The sequence below is a fragment of the Drosophila pseudoobscura genome, chromosome X (assembly GCF_009870125.1).
Source record: "Drosophila pseudoobscura strain MV-25-SWS-2005 chromosome X, UCI_Dpse_MV25, whole genome shotgun sequence".
Lineage (NCBI taxonomy): Eukaryota > Metazoa > Arthropoda > Insecta > Diptera > Drosophilidae > Drosophila > Drosophila pseudoobscura.
This window is the reverse complement of record NC_046683.1, coordinates 42,998,841-43,016,579: the sequence shown is the minus strand read 5'-3', so window position 1 is coordinate 43,016,579 and position 17,739 is coordinate 42,998,841. Positions and strand designations below refer to the sequence as shown.

The following is a 17,739-nucleotide window of genomic DNA, read 5'->3' as shown; positions in this document are numbered from 1 at the left end:
TATTCAAACTTTCCATATATATTTCATATTTGAATGTAATTATGCATGTATGCATGTATTTTTGTATGTAAGGAACACATTGCTAATTCGATTATCCTTAAAATTTGCTGTAACCTTGACATTTGTTGAAAATATTCTCTCACTTGCCACCTTACCACTGTCTGTGCCCCACTGTGCAGCTCAGTGTGTCTCCCCCTGCTGACGGTTTCGTTGAGCGTCAAAGCAGGCAAACAATTCCAAAGATACATTGACACTCGTCACACCGGTTTTACGAGTTTCTCCCGGCTGAATTGAGTTACTTTTCATATTCAGCAGAGGAAAAAGAGAGAGAGGGAGAGAGAGACTTTGCTCACGGCGAGAAACACTCTCCCAGAGATATCAATTCTCACTCATCCGCCAGATACGAAAATACTCGTACCTTGCAGTCTTCTGGTTTACTGATTACTCTCTCTGCCGCCTGCCGTCTGAAGTGCTGATGTGCTCGCTGGCCGCTCCGAGAGCGATCAATTTAAAAACTGACTTCGAGCCGAGCGGACGCGCGTTGTCGGAGTAGAAGAGATCGAAAGAAGAAGCAGCCGCGGCATGAACCAGAATCGAGTGCTTGAAAGTTTTTTTTTTGAATGAAATTTATCAAACCTAGACGCTCTATCGCCCCCCACTTGGATTACGGTCAACGCGAGAGCAACAACGAAAAATAGAAAGAAATCAAATGAAAAAATAGAAAAAGGCGAGAAACATAAGAAAATTAAATTAGATAAATCGCCGAGGAAAATTCTGATGTGTTGATGTGAGTGCTGTGCTCGGCCCTCGGAGGCGATTGTGCAAAGATCTATATAAAAATAGAGAAAAGGCAACTTGAAAAATCCCATACAAAATGGGCCACAAATAATCGGGAACCCAAAGACCAAAACACCAAAATCCCCCCACATAACCAGATAATCAACATCCCAGGTTGAGTCCTTGAGTCGAAGGGACCCACTACCATCCATCCATCCATTCACACACAATGCTGGCCTCCAGCCACATACTCTACGTCCTCATCGCCAGCTGCGTGATGCCCATCTTTGGGGCCGCTCTGAGCAAGACGGTTCTGTACCAGGCCCCGGACGAGTGCCGCTGGTCCGGCGGCGGAGAGCACGACATCACCCTGGTGTGCCACCTCCGGACGATCAACTCGGAGCTGGAGAACACCAACTTCAGCGTGATCCAGCCCCACAACACGGTGCGTTTGCGGCTGGAGTGCAACGATGCCCTGTTCTTCCAGAGCAGCCTCAGTCCGGACAGCTTTCGGTCGCTGGTGGAGCTCAGGGACCTCACCATTGAGTACTGCAAGCTGGGCAACCTGACCGACGGCTCCTTCCGGGGTCTGCACGAGCTGCGCAACCTCACAATCCGCACGCACAATGGGGACTGGTCCACCATGTCCCTGGAGATGGCATCGAACAGCTTCGTGGACTTCAGACAGCTGGAGAGGCTGGACCTGAGTCTGAACAACATCTGGCTGATACCAGACGGCATGGTGTGCCCGCTGAAGTCGCTGCAGCACCTGAACGCCTCCTACAACAAGATCCAAGACATCAGCAACTTCTACTTCAGCGCCTCGCTGAGCTCGCGAAAGGCGCGGGTGTGCGGCTCGACGCTGCAGAGCCTCGACCTGAGCGCCAACAAGATGGTCAGTCTGCCGTCGGCCATGTTGTCGGCCCTGGGCCGGCTGACCCACTTGAACATGGCACGCAACAGCATGAGTTTTCTGGCGGACCGAGCCTTCGAGGGTCTCGTCTCGCTGCGTGTTGTGGATCTGTCCGCGAATCGACTGACCTCGCTGCCGCCCGAGCTCTTCTCGGAGACCAAGCAGCTGCAGGAGATCCACCTGAGGAACAATTCGATCAACGTGTTGGCGCCCGGGATCTTTGGGGAGCTGGCCGAGCTGCTGGTCCTCGATTTGGCCAGCAACGAGCTCAACTCGCAGTGGATCAACGCGGCCACATTCGTGGGCTTGAAGCGGCTCATGACGCTGGACCTGTCGGCCAACAAGATCAGCCGCCTGGAGTCGCACATCTTCCGGCCCTTGGCCAGCCTGCAGATCCTCAAGCTGGAGGAGAACTACGTCGATCAGTTGCCGGCGGGCATCTTCGCGGACCTCACCAACCTGCACACACTTATCCTGTCCAACAACCGCATCTCGGTTATCGAGCAGCGAACTCTGCAGGGCCTGAACAACCTGCTGGTGCTCTCCCTGGACTACAACCGCATTAATCGGCTGGACCAGCGATCTTTGATCAACTGCAGCCAGCTGCAGGACCTCCACCTCAATGACAACAAGCTGCAGGCGGTCCCGGAGGCCCTGCTGCATGTGCCGCTGCTCAAGACCCTCGACGTGGGCGAGAACATGATAAGCCAGATCGAGAACACGAGCATCACCCAGTTGGAGAATCTGTACGGCCTGCGCATGACGGAGAACTCTCTGACGCACATCCGGCGCGGGGTCTTCGACCGGATGAGCTCTCTGCAGATCCTCAATCTGTCCGGCAACAAACTGAAGACCATCGAGGCGGGCTCGCTGCAGAGAAACACCCAGCTGCAGGCCATCCGGCTGGACGGCAACCAGCTCAAGTCCATTGCAGGCCTCTTCACCGAGCTGCCCAACCTGGTCTGGCTGAACATCTCGGGGAATCGGCTAGAGAAGTTCGACTACTCGCACATACCCATCGGACTGCAGTGGCTGGACGTGCGGGCCAATAGGATCACGCAGCTGGGCAACTACTTCGAGATCGAGAGCGAGCTGAGCCTGAGCACCTTCGACGCCAGCTACAATCTGCTGACGGAGATCACGGCCAGCTCGATCCCCAACAGCGTGGAGGTGCTCTATCTGAACGACAATCAGATCGGCAAGATCCAGCCCTACACGTTCTTCAAGAAGCCCAATCTCACCCGTGTCGATCTCGTGCGCAACAAGCTGACGACACTCGAGCCGAACGCACTGCGGCTCTCGCCGATCGCCGAGGACCGCGAGATACCCGAGTTCTACATCGGCCACAATGCGTACGAGTGCGATTGCAATCTGGATTGGCTGCAGAAGATCAGTCGCGAGTCACGCACCCAGCCACAGCTCATGGACCTCGACCAGATCTACTGCAAGCTGTCCTATGCGCGCGGCGCCACCCATGTCTCCCTCATTGAGGCCAAGTCGAACGACTTCCTATGCAAATACGAGTCGCACTGCTTCGCCCTGTGCCACTGCTGCGACTTCCAGGCCTGCGACTGCAAGATGGAGTGCCCCGACCGCTGCTCCTGCTACCACGACCAGTCGTGGACCTCGAACGTGGTCGACTGCAGTCGCGCCTCCTACGAGCACGCGCTGCCCTCGCACATACCCATGGACGCCACGCAGCTGTACCTGGACGGGAACAACTTCAAGGAGCTGCAGAGCCACGCCTTCATCGGCCGCAAGCGCCTCAAGGTTCTGCATCTCAACCACTCGCGGATCGAGATCCTGCACAATCGCACATTCTACGGGCTCCTGGAACTGGAGGTTCTGCAGCTGCAGAGCAACCAGCTGAAGGTGCTCAATGGCAACGAGTTCCAGGGCCTGGACAACCTCCAGGAGCTCTACTTGCAGCACAACGCGATAGCCACCATAGACACGCTCACATTCACGCATCTGTACCATCTGAAGATCCTGAGGCTGGACCACAATGCCATCGGCTCCTTCGCCGTGTGGAACTTCCTGCCCAGCTACCTCAACGAGCTGCACCTGGCCGGCAATCACTGGAGCTGCAACTGCGAGTTCATCGACAAGCTGCGGGATTACATAAGCCGGCACGACTACGTTGTGGACCGCCCGAAGCTGCGCTGCGAGTCAGGGGGGAACAGCTCCCAGCAGATGGCCATATACGCCAGCACGGACTCCGCCCTGCCCGTCGTGCAGTGCAGCCAGACCCTGCCCCTGGGGCTGGACAACAGCTACAACTTTGCCGAGCAGGCGGGCGGGGAGGGCGGAGCCCTGTCCGGCAACATGACGTCCACGAAGATGATACTTAACCAGCCGCCCAAGCAGGACTACATCCCCATTCTGGTGGCCATTCTCACGGCCTTCATCTTCATCATGATCTGCACCCTGCTGGTGTTCATCTTCCGCCAGGAGATGCGCGTCTGGTGCCACTCGCGGTTCGGGGTGCGGCTCTTCTACAACGGCCAGAAGGATGTGGACAAAAACGAGCGCGAGAAGCTCTTCGACGCCTTCATCTCGTACTCCTCCAAGGACGAGCTGTTCGTCAACGAGGAGCTGGCCCCAATGCTGGAAATGGGTGAGCACCGCTACAAACTCTGTCTGCACCAGCGGGACTTCCCCGTGGGCGGCTACCTGCCCGAAACCATTGTTCAGGCCATCGACAGCAGCCGGCGCACCATCATGGTCGTCAGCGAGAACTTCATCAAGTCTGAGTGGTGCCGCTTCGAGTTCAAGTCCGCCCATCAGTCGGTTCTGCGAGATCGCCGCCGCCGCCTGATCGTCATTGTGCTTGGGGAGGTGCCCCAGAAGGAGCTGGACCCCGATCTGCGCCTGTATCTGAAGACCAACACCTATCTGCAGTGGGGCGACAAGCTCTTCTGGCAGAAGCTGCGCTTCGCCCTGCCAGACGTCTCATCCGCCGCACAGCGCTCCGTCGCAGGACAGTCCTGCCACGTGCCCATCAACCATGCTGCCTACCATCATCACCACCATGTGCACCAGCAGGCCCTTCCGCTGCCCCTGCCCCATCCCCATCCCCATTCCGGCCACCATCATCAGCAGCAGCAGCAACAGCAGCAGCAGCAGCAGTTTATGCTTCCGCCTCCCCCCCAGCAGCCCGGCAGCTTTCGCCGCCAGCCGTCGATCCATCAGCAGCAGCAGCAGCAGCAACAGCAGCAGCAGCAGCAGCATCAACAGCAGCAGCAGCAGCAGGCAGCCTTGCTGATGGGCGGAGTGCAGGTGGGTGGACCTGCCCCACCACAGATGATTCCCCTGGCGGGTGGAATCCAGCAGCAGAGTCTGCCGCTGCCACCAACGCAGCCCACGCCGGCTTCGCGCAATCTGCACATGTGAGTGGGTGAGAGATGGAGAGAGATAGAGATGAACGGAGAAAAATAGCTGAAATAACTGGCGATGAAGCGAGAGTTGTGTAGAGAATAGTCCTACTCGAACCACTTCTAACACCGGGCTTAATTTATGTATTTTTTTTAATGTAATTTCGAGCCACAGAAATCAGGAAAGGTACTGAAAGATACTCCTTTGAGTTGGAAAAGTGATTGTGGCGAAGCATTAGAATGGCCCCACCTCACAGACAGATCTGTATTAAAACTGGTTAAAATTGTACTGTGGAGTGGAGTTACAGCAGGTCTGAAATGAAATGGGAATTGCATTCAATATGCAAATGGTAGCGTTTAGCGATAAAAGCCTAGTTACCGGCTGGAATAGAAAAGTAAGAGAAAATTGAGTGCGGAGAGAGCAGGAGTAGGAGCAGGAGCAGCAAGAGTGCAACAGCAACATGCAACAGCTATAACAACAACAAAAGACAACAGTAAAATACCAAGCCTCTCTGAGGCAGTTCGTCCCCGTTCCCGTCCCCTTTACCGTACCCAATCCCAGAGCCAATTGTTGTTCTCTGGCCCTGTTCGGTTCTCGGTTCTTGGTTCTGTGCTGTTTTCTTACGGCCAGCTATTTTCAGTTTCCTGGCTCGTAGCTAGATTCAGAAAATTGATGTTGCATGCAGCACAAGCACACCAGCAAAAACTAGAACCACAACAACAACAACAACAACCAGTCAGTCAGCAGCAGCAGAAGTAGGAACAAAAGCAGCCACACAGCTACACAGCCGCATAGCCAATACCCAAAAGTATTTCTCTCCGTTTCTGTGTGTTTCCCTTAGCCTTCTCCTTTATTTTGTTCCGTCTTCTACGTTTTCCATTTTCTCTGTTTGCAACGCTCGCTGCTTAGTTCATCTTAACTGCTGCATTTTGCCATAACAAGCTCAACGTGTGTAGAAAATATCCATGCATCTGTAGTTGCACTGCTACGAGGGCCTGTATCTGTATCTGTATCTGTACCTGTCCGTCTCAGAGTCGCACAGTCGCACAGTCGCAGAGTCTCAGAGTGTGTAGCGGAGAAAATAGGCAACGCAAAACATCAGAGAATTCATGTCTGGCCAAAAGAAATTGTAACAAAAGCAGGGCCAGGGCCAGAGTCAGAGCCAGGGCCAGGGCAGCCAGTTCTCCCAGACATCAGACATCAGAGGACACACAGAACAGAAAAGAGCAGAAAAGAACAGAGCAGACCAGACCAGACCAGGCCAAGACCGTCTAGAAACAGTTGTTATTCCTCTCGTAGGTGCCCCGGCAGCTGGCTTGAAATTGGGTTTTTTTTTTTTGGGCCGCAATTACATGTGCTAATCAATGACAGGGAAAGGAGAGGCAGCAATGCAACAAATTTCAGTACGTGGGATACAGATAAAGATACACAATTGTTTGGGGATAAGAATCAGAAACATGTGTGGAGAGTAGAAGCGTGTATTCCCTTGGAACATTAGAACAGAGCTCTTCCTCCCGCCCACTCAATCTCCATCTCCCCTTAAAAGCTCTTCAGGTCACGCAATGTCTAGATTTGATTAGAAATCAAAGAGCAGTTTTTTCTCCATGCTAGTCAAAGATTTTAAAGAAGAAGCTGTGCGCACTCGTAGTCACAAAGTCGAATCCAAGCTAGAATTTGCTGGAGGAAAACCTCAATTTGTGACCTTGCTGGGAGAAGAAGTTGTCCTCCAATCTGTTTCCCAGAAAGAAAGAACGAAAAAAAGAAAGAACCAAAAACCGAGTGGGTGGAGAGAGATCAGCACGTGTGCTGTTTTGGCCCCCAAAGTTGTGCCTGAGCCAACATCAGAGATAGCCACGAAGGAGGGAAAAAAGAAGGAAAAAACACTACAGAACCGAATGGAAGCGATTAAAATCTACCTTGTTTGCCGTTGTTTGTTACGCCTGTTTCCTGTTCACTCTCTCTCCATATCCATCCACCTACAACTATCTCTGATTCCACTCCAATTGAAAACTGCATTCCAAAAACAAAAAACAAAAAAACCAGAAAACCAGAAAACTAGTTAACACAGCAGCAGCAACAACAACAACAGTAAAAACACTCTCTAGAAGGATTCACATTCTGTTAAGAGTTTAAAATCTAAAATTGTACATACTAGACCTTACTTGTTTAATCATTGTGATATTTTTTTTTTTTGTTTTAGCCCTAAGCTCTAATTTATATTATGCGAATACCATTTTCCTACCAATCTACGTTTGTATGTATTGTATGTATATTTAAAGGAAACTTATCCTCATTAGATAGTCTAGACCATAAGATGATAACCGAAACGAGAATGAAATGAAAGAGAAATCGAATCCGAATCCATATCTATATCCACCCCGCCTACAAAAAATACAGCCATATTAATTCTATTAAATTGAGAAATTATTGTACATATATACAAAATGAGGAATGAAAAATTACAAAAAAAAAAAATAAACGGACTGTATGAAGAAAAAAAATAAATAGAAATAAAAATAAAAACGAACAAACATAGGTCGACTGATTACATGTGTACTATATATAAATATGCATAAGTTTTAAGTACGATTTACTCGCCTATTGTTGTTAATACTTTAACTATCCAGAAAACAGACAAATGTATGTATTTTTTTTTAGTAATTTTATGTTTTTTTTTTTTGTTAGTTTATAGCTAAAATATGAATTGGAAAATTAAAACTGATACAAATATATAAACGACAAAAAATTGATAATTAATTCTACTCTTTTTATTCACTCAACCGCATTCCTCATCGTCTGCCGAATATTTGTTTTTGTTATCAATGTTTTTTTAGCATGCTGCTGATAAGCCACAAACTACGAGTACCTTGCCCTTGCCTTGACATTTAATACAGCCAGGGATTGGCGACTGGCTTGGACTGGCCCTCGTTCTGCTTATGTCAGGCCGGAGTGGTGTTCTATTACGTGCCGCGAGCAAATTTGCAAAATAAGTAATGCTCTGCCGGGGCTCCGAACGGGGGCTGGTAACGGGTATCGAGAATCGGAGATTAGTCTGTTCTATTTGCTCGATTCTTTGGGAAAGTGTATTGTGTTCAAGCAGAGATTTCTACGCCCGAAAAGTGTTCAGCCTACCCTCGCCACACGCACGCGGAGCAAAGGCAAACCCAACCATCCATCCATCCCACGATTGCTCCATTTGAATTAATTTTAAGCACAAATAAACCTTCTACGTCCCCTCTCCATCCACTCCAACGACCGAACGACTTCATATTTTGCCAGCCTAAGATGCGACAATATCTTCCCATGCATATTTTATAGATACACACATATAGCAATCGTATCTCTCTTTTGGTATCATTTACGAGTATTTCTGGTGGTGTTGTTGTTGTTATTCTGGTGAATGAAAGGAGAGGAGAGCAGAGCCCAGAGCCCAGAGCGATATACTACTATACGTGTACAATATTTCGCTGATTCCGCTGGCCGGCCGTCTGAGAAACACTTCAGCTCGAAATGAATGAATAATTTTTATGATCAATTAAATGCGCAATAAAATTGATGGGGGCCCCACCAAAACATAAATTCACATTGCTTAAATTAGCAAATTTTACAATCAATCATTAGCGAGCCAACGAGCTAGCCAACAGCCTTTGATGTGCAACGGCCTGGCAGAGACAGAGAGAGAGAGAGGGGAGAGTATCTTGTAGACAGCCCTACCACCAGAGAAGAAGTTCAAGCTCGGGCTAAACCTTTTTCAATATTTTCGTTTTTTTTGGTTCGATTCTTAACGGTTCGGGGAGGAAATTGAGAAGGCTTTGCGCAAAAAGAAAGAAACACGTCAAATATAAAAAACTTTTCCTTGCTTTTACTTTCTCTTGGTACCCATTGGCCCTACTCTTGGCCTGCTGTCCTTTTTTTATTTCCACCCCCCCTCTTTTTTTGTATTTTATCAATTTTGCCTGTGGGATTTGTTATAAAGTAACGGAAGAGTTAAGGCGGTGGTGGTGGTGGTGGGAAGACGTTGAGAGCCGGGGCAGACTTTGGCAATCCACGAGGCAAACTTTCAATTGAATTTGTATACACTCTCTGAGGGTATTGCTATGTTGTTGACCAGCTGGTTGCCACACTAGAAAGGAGCATTACCGATCCTTAGTGTAAACCCCTCGATCAGAACAGTATGTATAATAAACCACTCACAGGAAGTCCTTGTAAAGACAGTTGGACATTAGTGATATGGTAACCGATAGAAGCGGCTGCTTAAGGAGAGTGGCTCCCGAATCAGTCATCCTTTATTGTTTTTTTTTGTTCTGCTTCAGTGCGGTTAGGGAAAGTTTAGAGGCCTTCTTTTGCAGGGTGGGTGGGGTAAGCCTTCTGTTTTGGGAGGGCTGCGCGAGGCCAAACAAAGCCAAGGAATCGGCATAAATATTTCGGGTTACAAGTCAGTTTAGTGTCGAAAAACGGCCTTTTATTTATAGATTGCCGTGCCACGGACTGTAATCTGCCAGAACTTTCGCCAACATGCATAGGCCTTGCCAGGTTTTTCCAGGGGTGCGGAGCTGGATTACCTGGGTAGGGCAATTATAATTTAATTTTACAAAATTTCTGAATTTATTTCTGATTTATTAATACTTACAGATTTGATTTTACCAATAAATAAATCTGGAAAAGGGGCAACTTTATCGCAAAAATTATGCCTTGTTTTAGGCGAACCGTTTTACCAACTGAACCGCTCCTGCGCTGCCTGCGCCTTCCAGTCACACCGAAAGAAAACCTTCATCAAATTTTCTCCGACTGCAGCTTAGAACTTTTTATTCGACCTGTCTTGCAGTGTTTCTTAGCTCCTGGGCTCAAAGTCAAATCAAAGTACTTTGCCCCCTCTAGGGCTCGGTGCTAATGCCTAAACCATCAGTCTGAACTTTTTACCATCCATCAAAGGGATACTCGGAAGGGAAAGTGAAAGGAGGTGTTGGAGAGACGGAGACCTTGCCAAAATAAAAATCAATCGGAGAATTATAAATCAGCCACAGCAGCGGCACACTGGGCACAAAAATACGTATTGTATATGTATTTTCGATGTGCATCTTGGCAGGCCGTCAATTAGGCAGCCCCCCCATCATTGCACCCACCAATTGCCTCATTAGACTCCAAACGAATCGGGAGTCATGAGAGTCACGGAGGAGAATGGCATCCAATAGTCCGGCATGGCCCGCTCGGGCTGTGTATAAATAAATATGCTTTTATTGGAAGACGACTACAACTGTTTGCAATAAAAGCAACATTTTTCTTAATTTCCATTTCTTGCTAATTTACCAGCCATAAATTGTCCGCCCGTCTACCGTATACCCCGTGGGCAGGGGCACACTAGGGGTGGCGGCGGTGGTGGTGGTGCAGAGAGGTGCTGAGGGGCAGATTACTGAACCGAACCGAACCGAACCGTACAAAGAGCAGAACCGATCGACGGTAGACACATAAAATTGACTACAAATTATTGCACATTGTCAAAACAACATTGGTTTGCAATTTTCGCGCTTCAACGCAGATGCAAAGAGATAGTCACCAGGTAGTAGGATCAACTCTGGGAAAGAGTATTCCGGAGCCACGAGTACTTACGGCTTACCATGGACTGAAATGAGTTTGAAATGGGAATGGATCGTAGTTAGAGAAAGTTAGAGGAGTTGTGTCCACAGCCGATCATTCGTATCATTCCCAGACGTGAACGTAAGAGATGTTCTCATACATGTTTATTAGAACAAGAATATAGTACTATATGTTTATACGAGAGGGTAAGTCCCTGCGCACTTGCTTCGTTCGTGAGCCAACCCCCGACTCACTCGCTTTCCTCGTTCGGCTCATTTGCTTCGCTTGTGTAGCGCCGATATGAGTAAAAGATCGGACGACGACAACCCAAAACAATTGTATGTTCTATAGGATTCCCTTGCAAGCCCGCATTCTATCTGAACCCAGTCATCCCCATATCTATCCGAATTTCGATCATATCCGCCCGATAGAGCATCCAGCTATCGGCTAATGAATCTACGGTTTTTTATTATACATTTTTACAGTTACCGTCTATAATTTGCGCTGCAGAGTTTCAGATGCAACTGTGAAATGGCAAATGGGCTTAGGTTTATTATCGAAGACTAGCCTCGTCATAATCATCACCACATCCAATATGAGCGTTGGAAGAGGGAAGGACTGCATACCTATGTGTGTGTGTGTATATACGATGGGGAGACGACATTGACATATTGCTGGCCGATTAATGAGCCCACAAGAATGGGCATGGCCATGGCCTGGCCCGGGCTGGTCTCGGTCTCGGTCTCGGTCGGAGTATCGTTGATGGTTTTCATTGAAATAAATGACAGACACTGGACTGTTGACGCACGCGTTGAGGGAATATTTGATACCCTGCATAAATAATAATCATTTTTTACTTCCCCTTGTCGATGCGATGTTCCTGCATCACTTTTGGGGACTCCGACCTGACTCTGCCGCAGCCAGAGACGCAGCCGCAGCCTCAGACTTTGGCTGCCTTGCATAAAAGCAAATTTGTATGCGTTTATCTTATCGCGATCACGTTGCATCTGCGAATGGTTGGAGTCCTCTTGCAGACACGTAAGTTTCACGTATTTTCATGCACGATTAAAGCCTTAATTTCGACCCAAGAAACTGGACAACCGAGAGAACTTCCACAGATACGAGTATCTGCTGCTCCTAATTAATGGTTTTGCATCGGCTGCTTATCGCGCCGGACGCATCGGGATCGTCTTCGTCTTCGTCCTGGTCCCCGAACAGGGGCTGGGGCAGGGGTCCGGGGTCTGGGGTCTGGGGCAGAAGGGTTTCCCCGTTTCCCCTGAGCACCATCACCATCACCAGCACCATCAGCAGCATCAGCATCTCTTGTCTGAGCTTTGCTTTGCTAAGTGTTCGGTTGGGATCTACCTTGGCGGCACCTGATCAAGGAAAAGAGATCCGATCCGACTCGGACTTGGAATCCAGTCTTCAGTTTTCTGTTTTCAGTTTTCAGTCTTCAGTCAGCGTAAAATATTTAATATTTTTTCGCAGATTTTTTTTGCTGCGATTTTATGAGCTGTAGCATTGCACATTATTGATAATTCCGATATGAGCATTGAACACCGACTGGAGAGGGCCGAGCCGATTTAGGCCGACGATATTTGCAGGGGTGTTGTCAAGGCAAAATGCCTGACTCGGACACGGACACGGACTCGGAGTCGGCCTCTGTCGGACTCTGTTCGGCCTCCAGCCTTCTCTGATAAGGCGACATTGTCTGGGGTGTTGCGAGTCTTGCGATAACCATCGAATGGTAGTAAAGAGAAAGCACGGACAGAAGGCAGAGAACGCAGAGAACGCAGAGAAGGCGGAGAAGGAGATTTTCTGACTCGACCTCGACGTTTTAGCGCTCGATTGGCTAACTGGAATTTGTGATCGTGGGCACAGATCTTCCAGCACAGCACGGTTCTGTTCTTGCAGGAAAGGTAAAGTGTTTGGGGGTAATATTATTTTGGGTATTGCTTTGGGCCATAATTAGCCCGGTACGTATGGAATAAATTAGAAAATACCTCAACTGTATCATCTTTTAGGTGGAATAATCGTTAAAGAAATGATACAACTTTTCCCCAGCGATTTAATTGTCCGTTTCCATCACCTTCGGGATATCGTTGGTCGGTTGACTCATTCAGCTTCAACAATTGATTGGCTTTCGATGGTGACCATAAAACCCAATTCATTTAGCCATAATGTTGACACCAAAATGCAGTTAACAGCTTTAAGTTTTAACTGGAATTTACGTAAATGTCTGTCTCCGTCTACCGCTCTCCCGCTCTCCCACTCTCCCACTCTCCCACTCTCGCTCTCTCTTTCGCTTATTCCATTTAATTTCGTGTCGCGTTTGTTTTTTGTTTCGTTAGGCCAGCGGAATGCACAGAAACTTGGCTGGAACTGGCACTGGCACTGGCACTGGCACTGCGACCGAGACCCGTTGCCCAGTGTTCGAATTCGGCACGATCAAGCATCGCGATCAGCGATCACCGATCACCGATCAACGTTCGTTCTCAGATGAGACCTCTTCTTTCCATCTTCCATCTGAGGTTTTGTTTCTTTATTTTTTGCGTTAACATTTTAATTGATCGCTTTCAGTTATAAACAAGTTGGCTTTTGATTTATGAGCGCGTGCGTGCAGCGACAGAAAAAAAAATTCAATGCGTTTTAGGCCAGGCCGCAGAGCTGAGAGCTGAGAGCTGAGAGCCAAGAAGCGACTCGGTCGGGCCTGATGGGTTTCTTTTGGTCGTCATCATCATCATCAGCGGAGTCGAAACGGATGATCATGATTGGTTCGGTTCGGTTTGGTTTGGTTTGGCTCTGGCTTTGGTCTCAGTTTGGTCTGAGTTTATGTAAATGAACATCGGGCTCTATCAATAGCTGTTGATGATGTTGTGCCGCCGCGACAATGTCTCTATTTCTCTAATTTCGTATTGGAGTAAGCTCCGCCATCCCTCATCGCCTCTGGGTCCCGGTACCGAACAGAGCTGATTTTTAATATTATTTGTCTAACGGTCACGAGCATTTTGGCTCTGGCTTTGGCTTTGGCTTTAGCCCGGCCTTTGTCTGTGGTTAAACTTCAAAATTGTGTGTAAGAATTTCCCGCATCGTTTAAACCCATCCAATGTTGTTGCTGTTTCGTTGGGCCCCACTGACAAGCAAATAAATCACAGACCCAGGCCCAGTCTCAGGCCCAGGCCCAGTCTCAGGTTTTGAATAACCATCTACATCGACGGGGAAATATCTTTACATTTCTCTCTCTCTCTCCAAAGAAGAGGCGACAAATGTATTTGTTTTATCAGCTATTGTTGTTACCAAAAGGTTTATTTTCGGTTTTTGTCGATGTGAACTTCACTTTCTTCTTCACACGATCCGAGAAGAAAAATGTTTGTTGAAAACGAACAAGCATAAAATATAAAAAAAAAAACCAAAAACACATAGCTTGAGAGATTTCACTTTATTTAATGAATGGAAGTGGGAGTGGGGGGGCTTTTTGCGGTTCCAGAGTGATGTCAGCTCTGCAATAAATCAACGCATATTCCCTCCCAATGAGTCAGCCTTGGAGTCGGAGTCGGAGTCAGAGTCGGAGTCTGAGTCGGAGTCAGATTCAATGTCCAACCAAATGAGATCCGTTCGTTAGTAGCTGAGTGGAGAGGAGATCGCCCCAGCGTTCGTTTCGTGTTTCGTTTCGTTTCGTTTCGATTTGATTCGATTCAATTCGCTTCGATTTGTTTATAGAAAAACAAACACTTGGCTGGGTACTTGGGAGCTGGGGCTGGGGCTGGAGCTGGAGCTGGAGCTGGACTTGGGAGCTTTTGCTGGCCATCCGCCGCCGTCCACTGTCCGCTGTCCGTTACGTTACTCATGGCTGGCTAAGTGGGTCGTGACTTTTCAAAATGCAAACGTGTCGTAGTCGTCGCATCTCTACCATCGAGCTGTGCATTGCTTAGTTGGGTTACTTATGGGTAGTCCCCAGACCCCAGTCCCCAGTGCCCCCACTCACTCTATTTCTTTCTCTCTCTGTCTCTAGAGTCTAGATATATAGAAGAGGCACAGTCACAGTCAAAATCGGAACCCAAATCCAGACCCAAAGCGCACACGTACGGAGTACGTAATGAAATTCTTACCTCAAATAGCACTTAACTCCAGTTTAAAACGAGCCAAAAGTGAATGGTACTGACCCCAAACCGTTGCACGTTTGTCTTAACACTTTGTTGTTTGGTTTGTTTATTTTTTTGTTTCGGCCTTTTCTCTCTGTTTTTTGTTTTTTGTTTTGTTTTGTAGCGGGCTCTCTTTTATTTTTTTTTTGTTTTTGTTTTTGTTTTTGGGGCCAAAATAGAAAAGTTTGGCGCGCTGCAAATGGGTAGATTGGGGGGAGCCGAAGCCCAGAAAATTTGTTTAATTGAATTGAATGTATGAAAAGTCAGCGGACAAGTCAATGCAGTTGTTTCCCCTTCCCTTGGCCGGAGGAGCAATTTGAATTAGAGTCTGGGTTAACAGGGGTGGGGGACGGGACCCAACATGCGAGCTCATTTAAAGTGGAAGTCATGAAGGAGGCCGAGAAACGGACGCGGACACGGACACGGACACGGACTCGGGCCCGATCACCGATCACCGAAATCGCGATGCCGCTCCACTCCGATCCTCGATTCTCAATTCTCAATCCTCGATCATGGTCATGTTCAAGATCAAGAGTTGGCTGTGCCTGTGCCTGGGCCTGGGCCTGTGCCTGATCATGGCATTGGCATTGGTCTTTTGAACTGCGGATCACCAGTTGGTTACTTGTACGAGTACTATACGATTTTTGAGTTTTGTCGCATGACAATTAAATGCTTAAATGAATGGCACAACACACGATCGGCGATCAGCGATCAGCGTTCAGCGATCAACTATTTCACTGTTAATCGTTCAGGCTGTTCAGCGTGTTCGGGTTCAGCCGTCGTCATTCATCACTGCAGGGAAATATTTGTCGAGGATCATTTTAGAAAGCAAATTATAGATGATCCTTGAGTCATGAACTTTCGAAAGCTGACAGAAGAATAAATAGTGTCTCCCATGAGCAGACGATCAATCGGGACCAATCGCAGGGGGTTGGGGGCCCCAAGCCCCAAGGCTTGCACTTCTTTCGAAATATCTGATCCGTGCATATTTGAGATGTTATGGTGATCAATATATATGATAATAAGCAAATGATCTCTAGTTTTCATCAACTTAATATAGCAGTATTATGATAATATGGCATAAAATGTTGATTCGAACGAAAGGCTTTGATGTGTTGTAGGCTGGTCAGATCGATAAACATAATTATGCAAATCCAGATGCTAATTCAATGGCAGTCGGAGAGATCTAGCAGACCAGATGGAACACCTGATACCGAAATAAAATGAAAATGAAAATGCTCCAACGAGTTCCGCTCGGGGCAGAAATAATTTATGAAGTTTATGACAAATATGATGACGGTCTAGGGCAATACCTGGTTGCATTTAGTAAACCTCTTTGAGTCAAATATGGGACTTGGACTGGGACATTGCCATTGTGTCTTCTCTTGACTGGCACTGGGACTGGTACTGGTACGGGTTACGGGGTACCGGGTACGGGTACTGAGACGAGTCCAAGAGTCCGACGCACATTTTTGAATGAAAAACGAAAACAATGCCATTTACAAGACACTTAACGAGATGTCGAGTGAAAGCCAAAACGCTCTCGGTTGTTACTGTTTTCGATGGACGAATGGAGGAATGGAGCAGCTATCATCTAGAGATGGAGACTGGTGGACTGGCACCTGAACTGGGCACTGGGTACTGGGTACGGGGTACTGGGATCTCCTCGTGATACGATATGATGGCCATTCGCTGATGCTGATGCTGTGGCTGTTGCTATTGCTGTTGCTGTTGCTGCTGCTGCTGCTGCTGATGACGATGATGATGACGCCGCATGTGTATGGAGTGTATGGAGTATATGGAGTGGCGTGGAGTCGACGGGATTGGAGTGAAGGCAGCAGCTCTGGCACAACGCACACATTGCGGTGGAGTGGAGTGTAGTGGAGTGGAGTGGACAAAGTGACGTGGCTTGTTTTGGCATACAAGTACACTTCACTTGAGTTTCGAGTCCAATCTAAAGAAGCACAAGTGAGCGTAGACTTTCGGTCTAGTGTCTCCTCTAGCCACTCTTGACGCTTTTTTCGCTTTTGGATTGGATTGGGATCTTTTCTTTTTCCTTTTCTTTCTTTTTTTTTTTACTTCTTTCTAATGACAGGCAAACAAACAGACCTGCAGATCTGTAGACAGAGGCTACTGCTGCCTACTCCCCACATACTTTCTCATGAATTTGTTGTCAGCGCTGGCAGAGTGTGTACAACAAATCGAGAGACAGAGCAACTGAACAGAAAGAGACGGAGGAGGAATAAAAGATTTATGGCCAACCATTCACCAATTGTTCAAAAACGTTTTAGGTCGAGTGGAGAGTGGGGAGTGCGGAGTGGGGAGTGGGGAGTGCGGTGTGGGGAGAGCAGGAGCTATTGGCCTAGGCGACAACTAGGACAAAGCTGTTTTTGGTCACATGATTCAAATTATACATAAATGCAATGCCATTTTCCAGAATAAATGAAAATTTAAATGTGCAAGCACACAGACATATGCACATCCATCCATACAGGCACACTCGTACGTACGTACGTACTCTCGCAGGAAAACAGGTTAAATGGTTAACAAGGCAGCGAACAAACGAGACCGAAGTGGAGGCAGAGTCCAACGTCAGGTATGGCTATGGGTATGGGTATGGGTATGGGTACGGGTATGACATGGGATTTGGTATCCTCCTCTCTCCCTCTTTCTCTGGGCTCTGGGAGAAGATTCAGACGCATGCGCGTTGACCGCCCGCTGCGCGTACACATTCTGAGAACTTTCCACTTCAATTAATAACTAATTTGATGTGTGCCGCACGGATCGCAGTGCGTTTTATCGATTTGGACAGCGATCAGCATTTGGAGCACCAGCACCAGCAGCTCCAGCTCCAGCTCCGGCTCCAGGAGGAGGGATCTTTCCGGAGCCCCTTAGATGTTTGTTCGCTCATTCGATTTGTGTTTGCCTGAAGTTTCGATTCGAAATTCGAAATTGATT

The 17,739-nt window shown here is 48.0% G+C and overlaps 1 protein-coding gene across 1 annotated transcript; it reads left to right on the top strand.

Moving 5' to 3' along the window:
• Positions 1–454: 454 nt before the first annotated feature.
• Positions 455–7,524, top strand: Tollo (Toll-like receptor Tollo). Its single transcript, XM_001353127.4, has one exon. It carries the CDS (start codon positions 1,007–1,009, stop codon positions 5,081–5,083), a length of 4,077 nt encoding a protein of 1,358 aa, XP_001353163.3. The 5' UTR covers positions 455–1,006; the 3' UTR covers positions 5,084–7,524.
• The last annotated feature ends 10,215 nt before the right edge of the window (positions 7,525–17,739 follow it).

Coding starts and splice junctions, on each gene's coding strand:
- Tollo (XM_001353127.4), top strand. CDS start 1,007: ATGCTGGCCTCCAGCCACATACTCTACGTCCTCATCGCCAGCTGCGTG.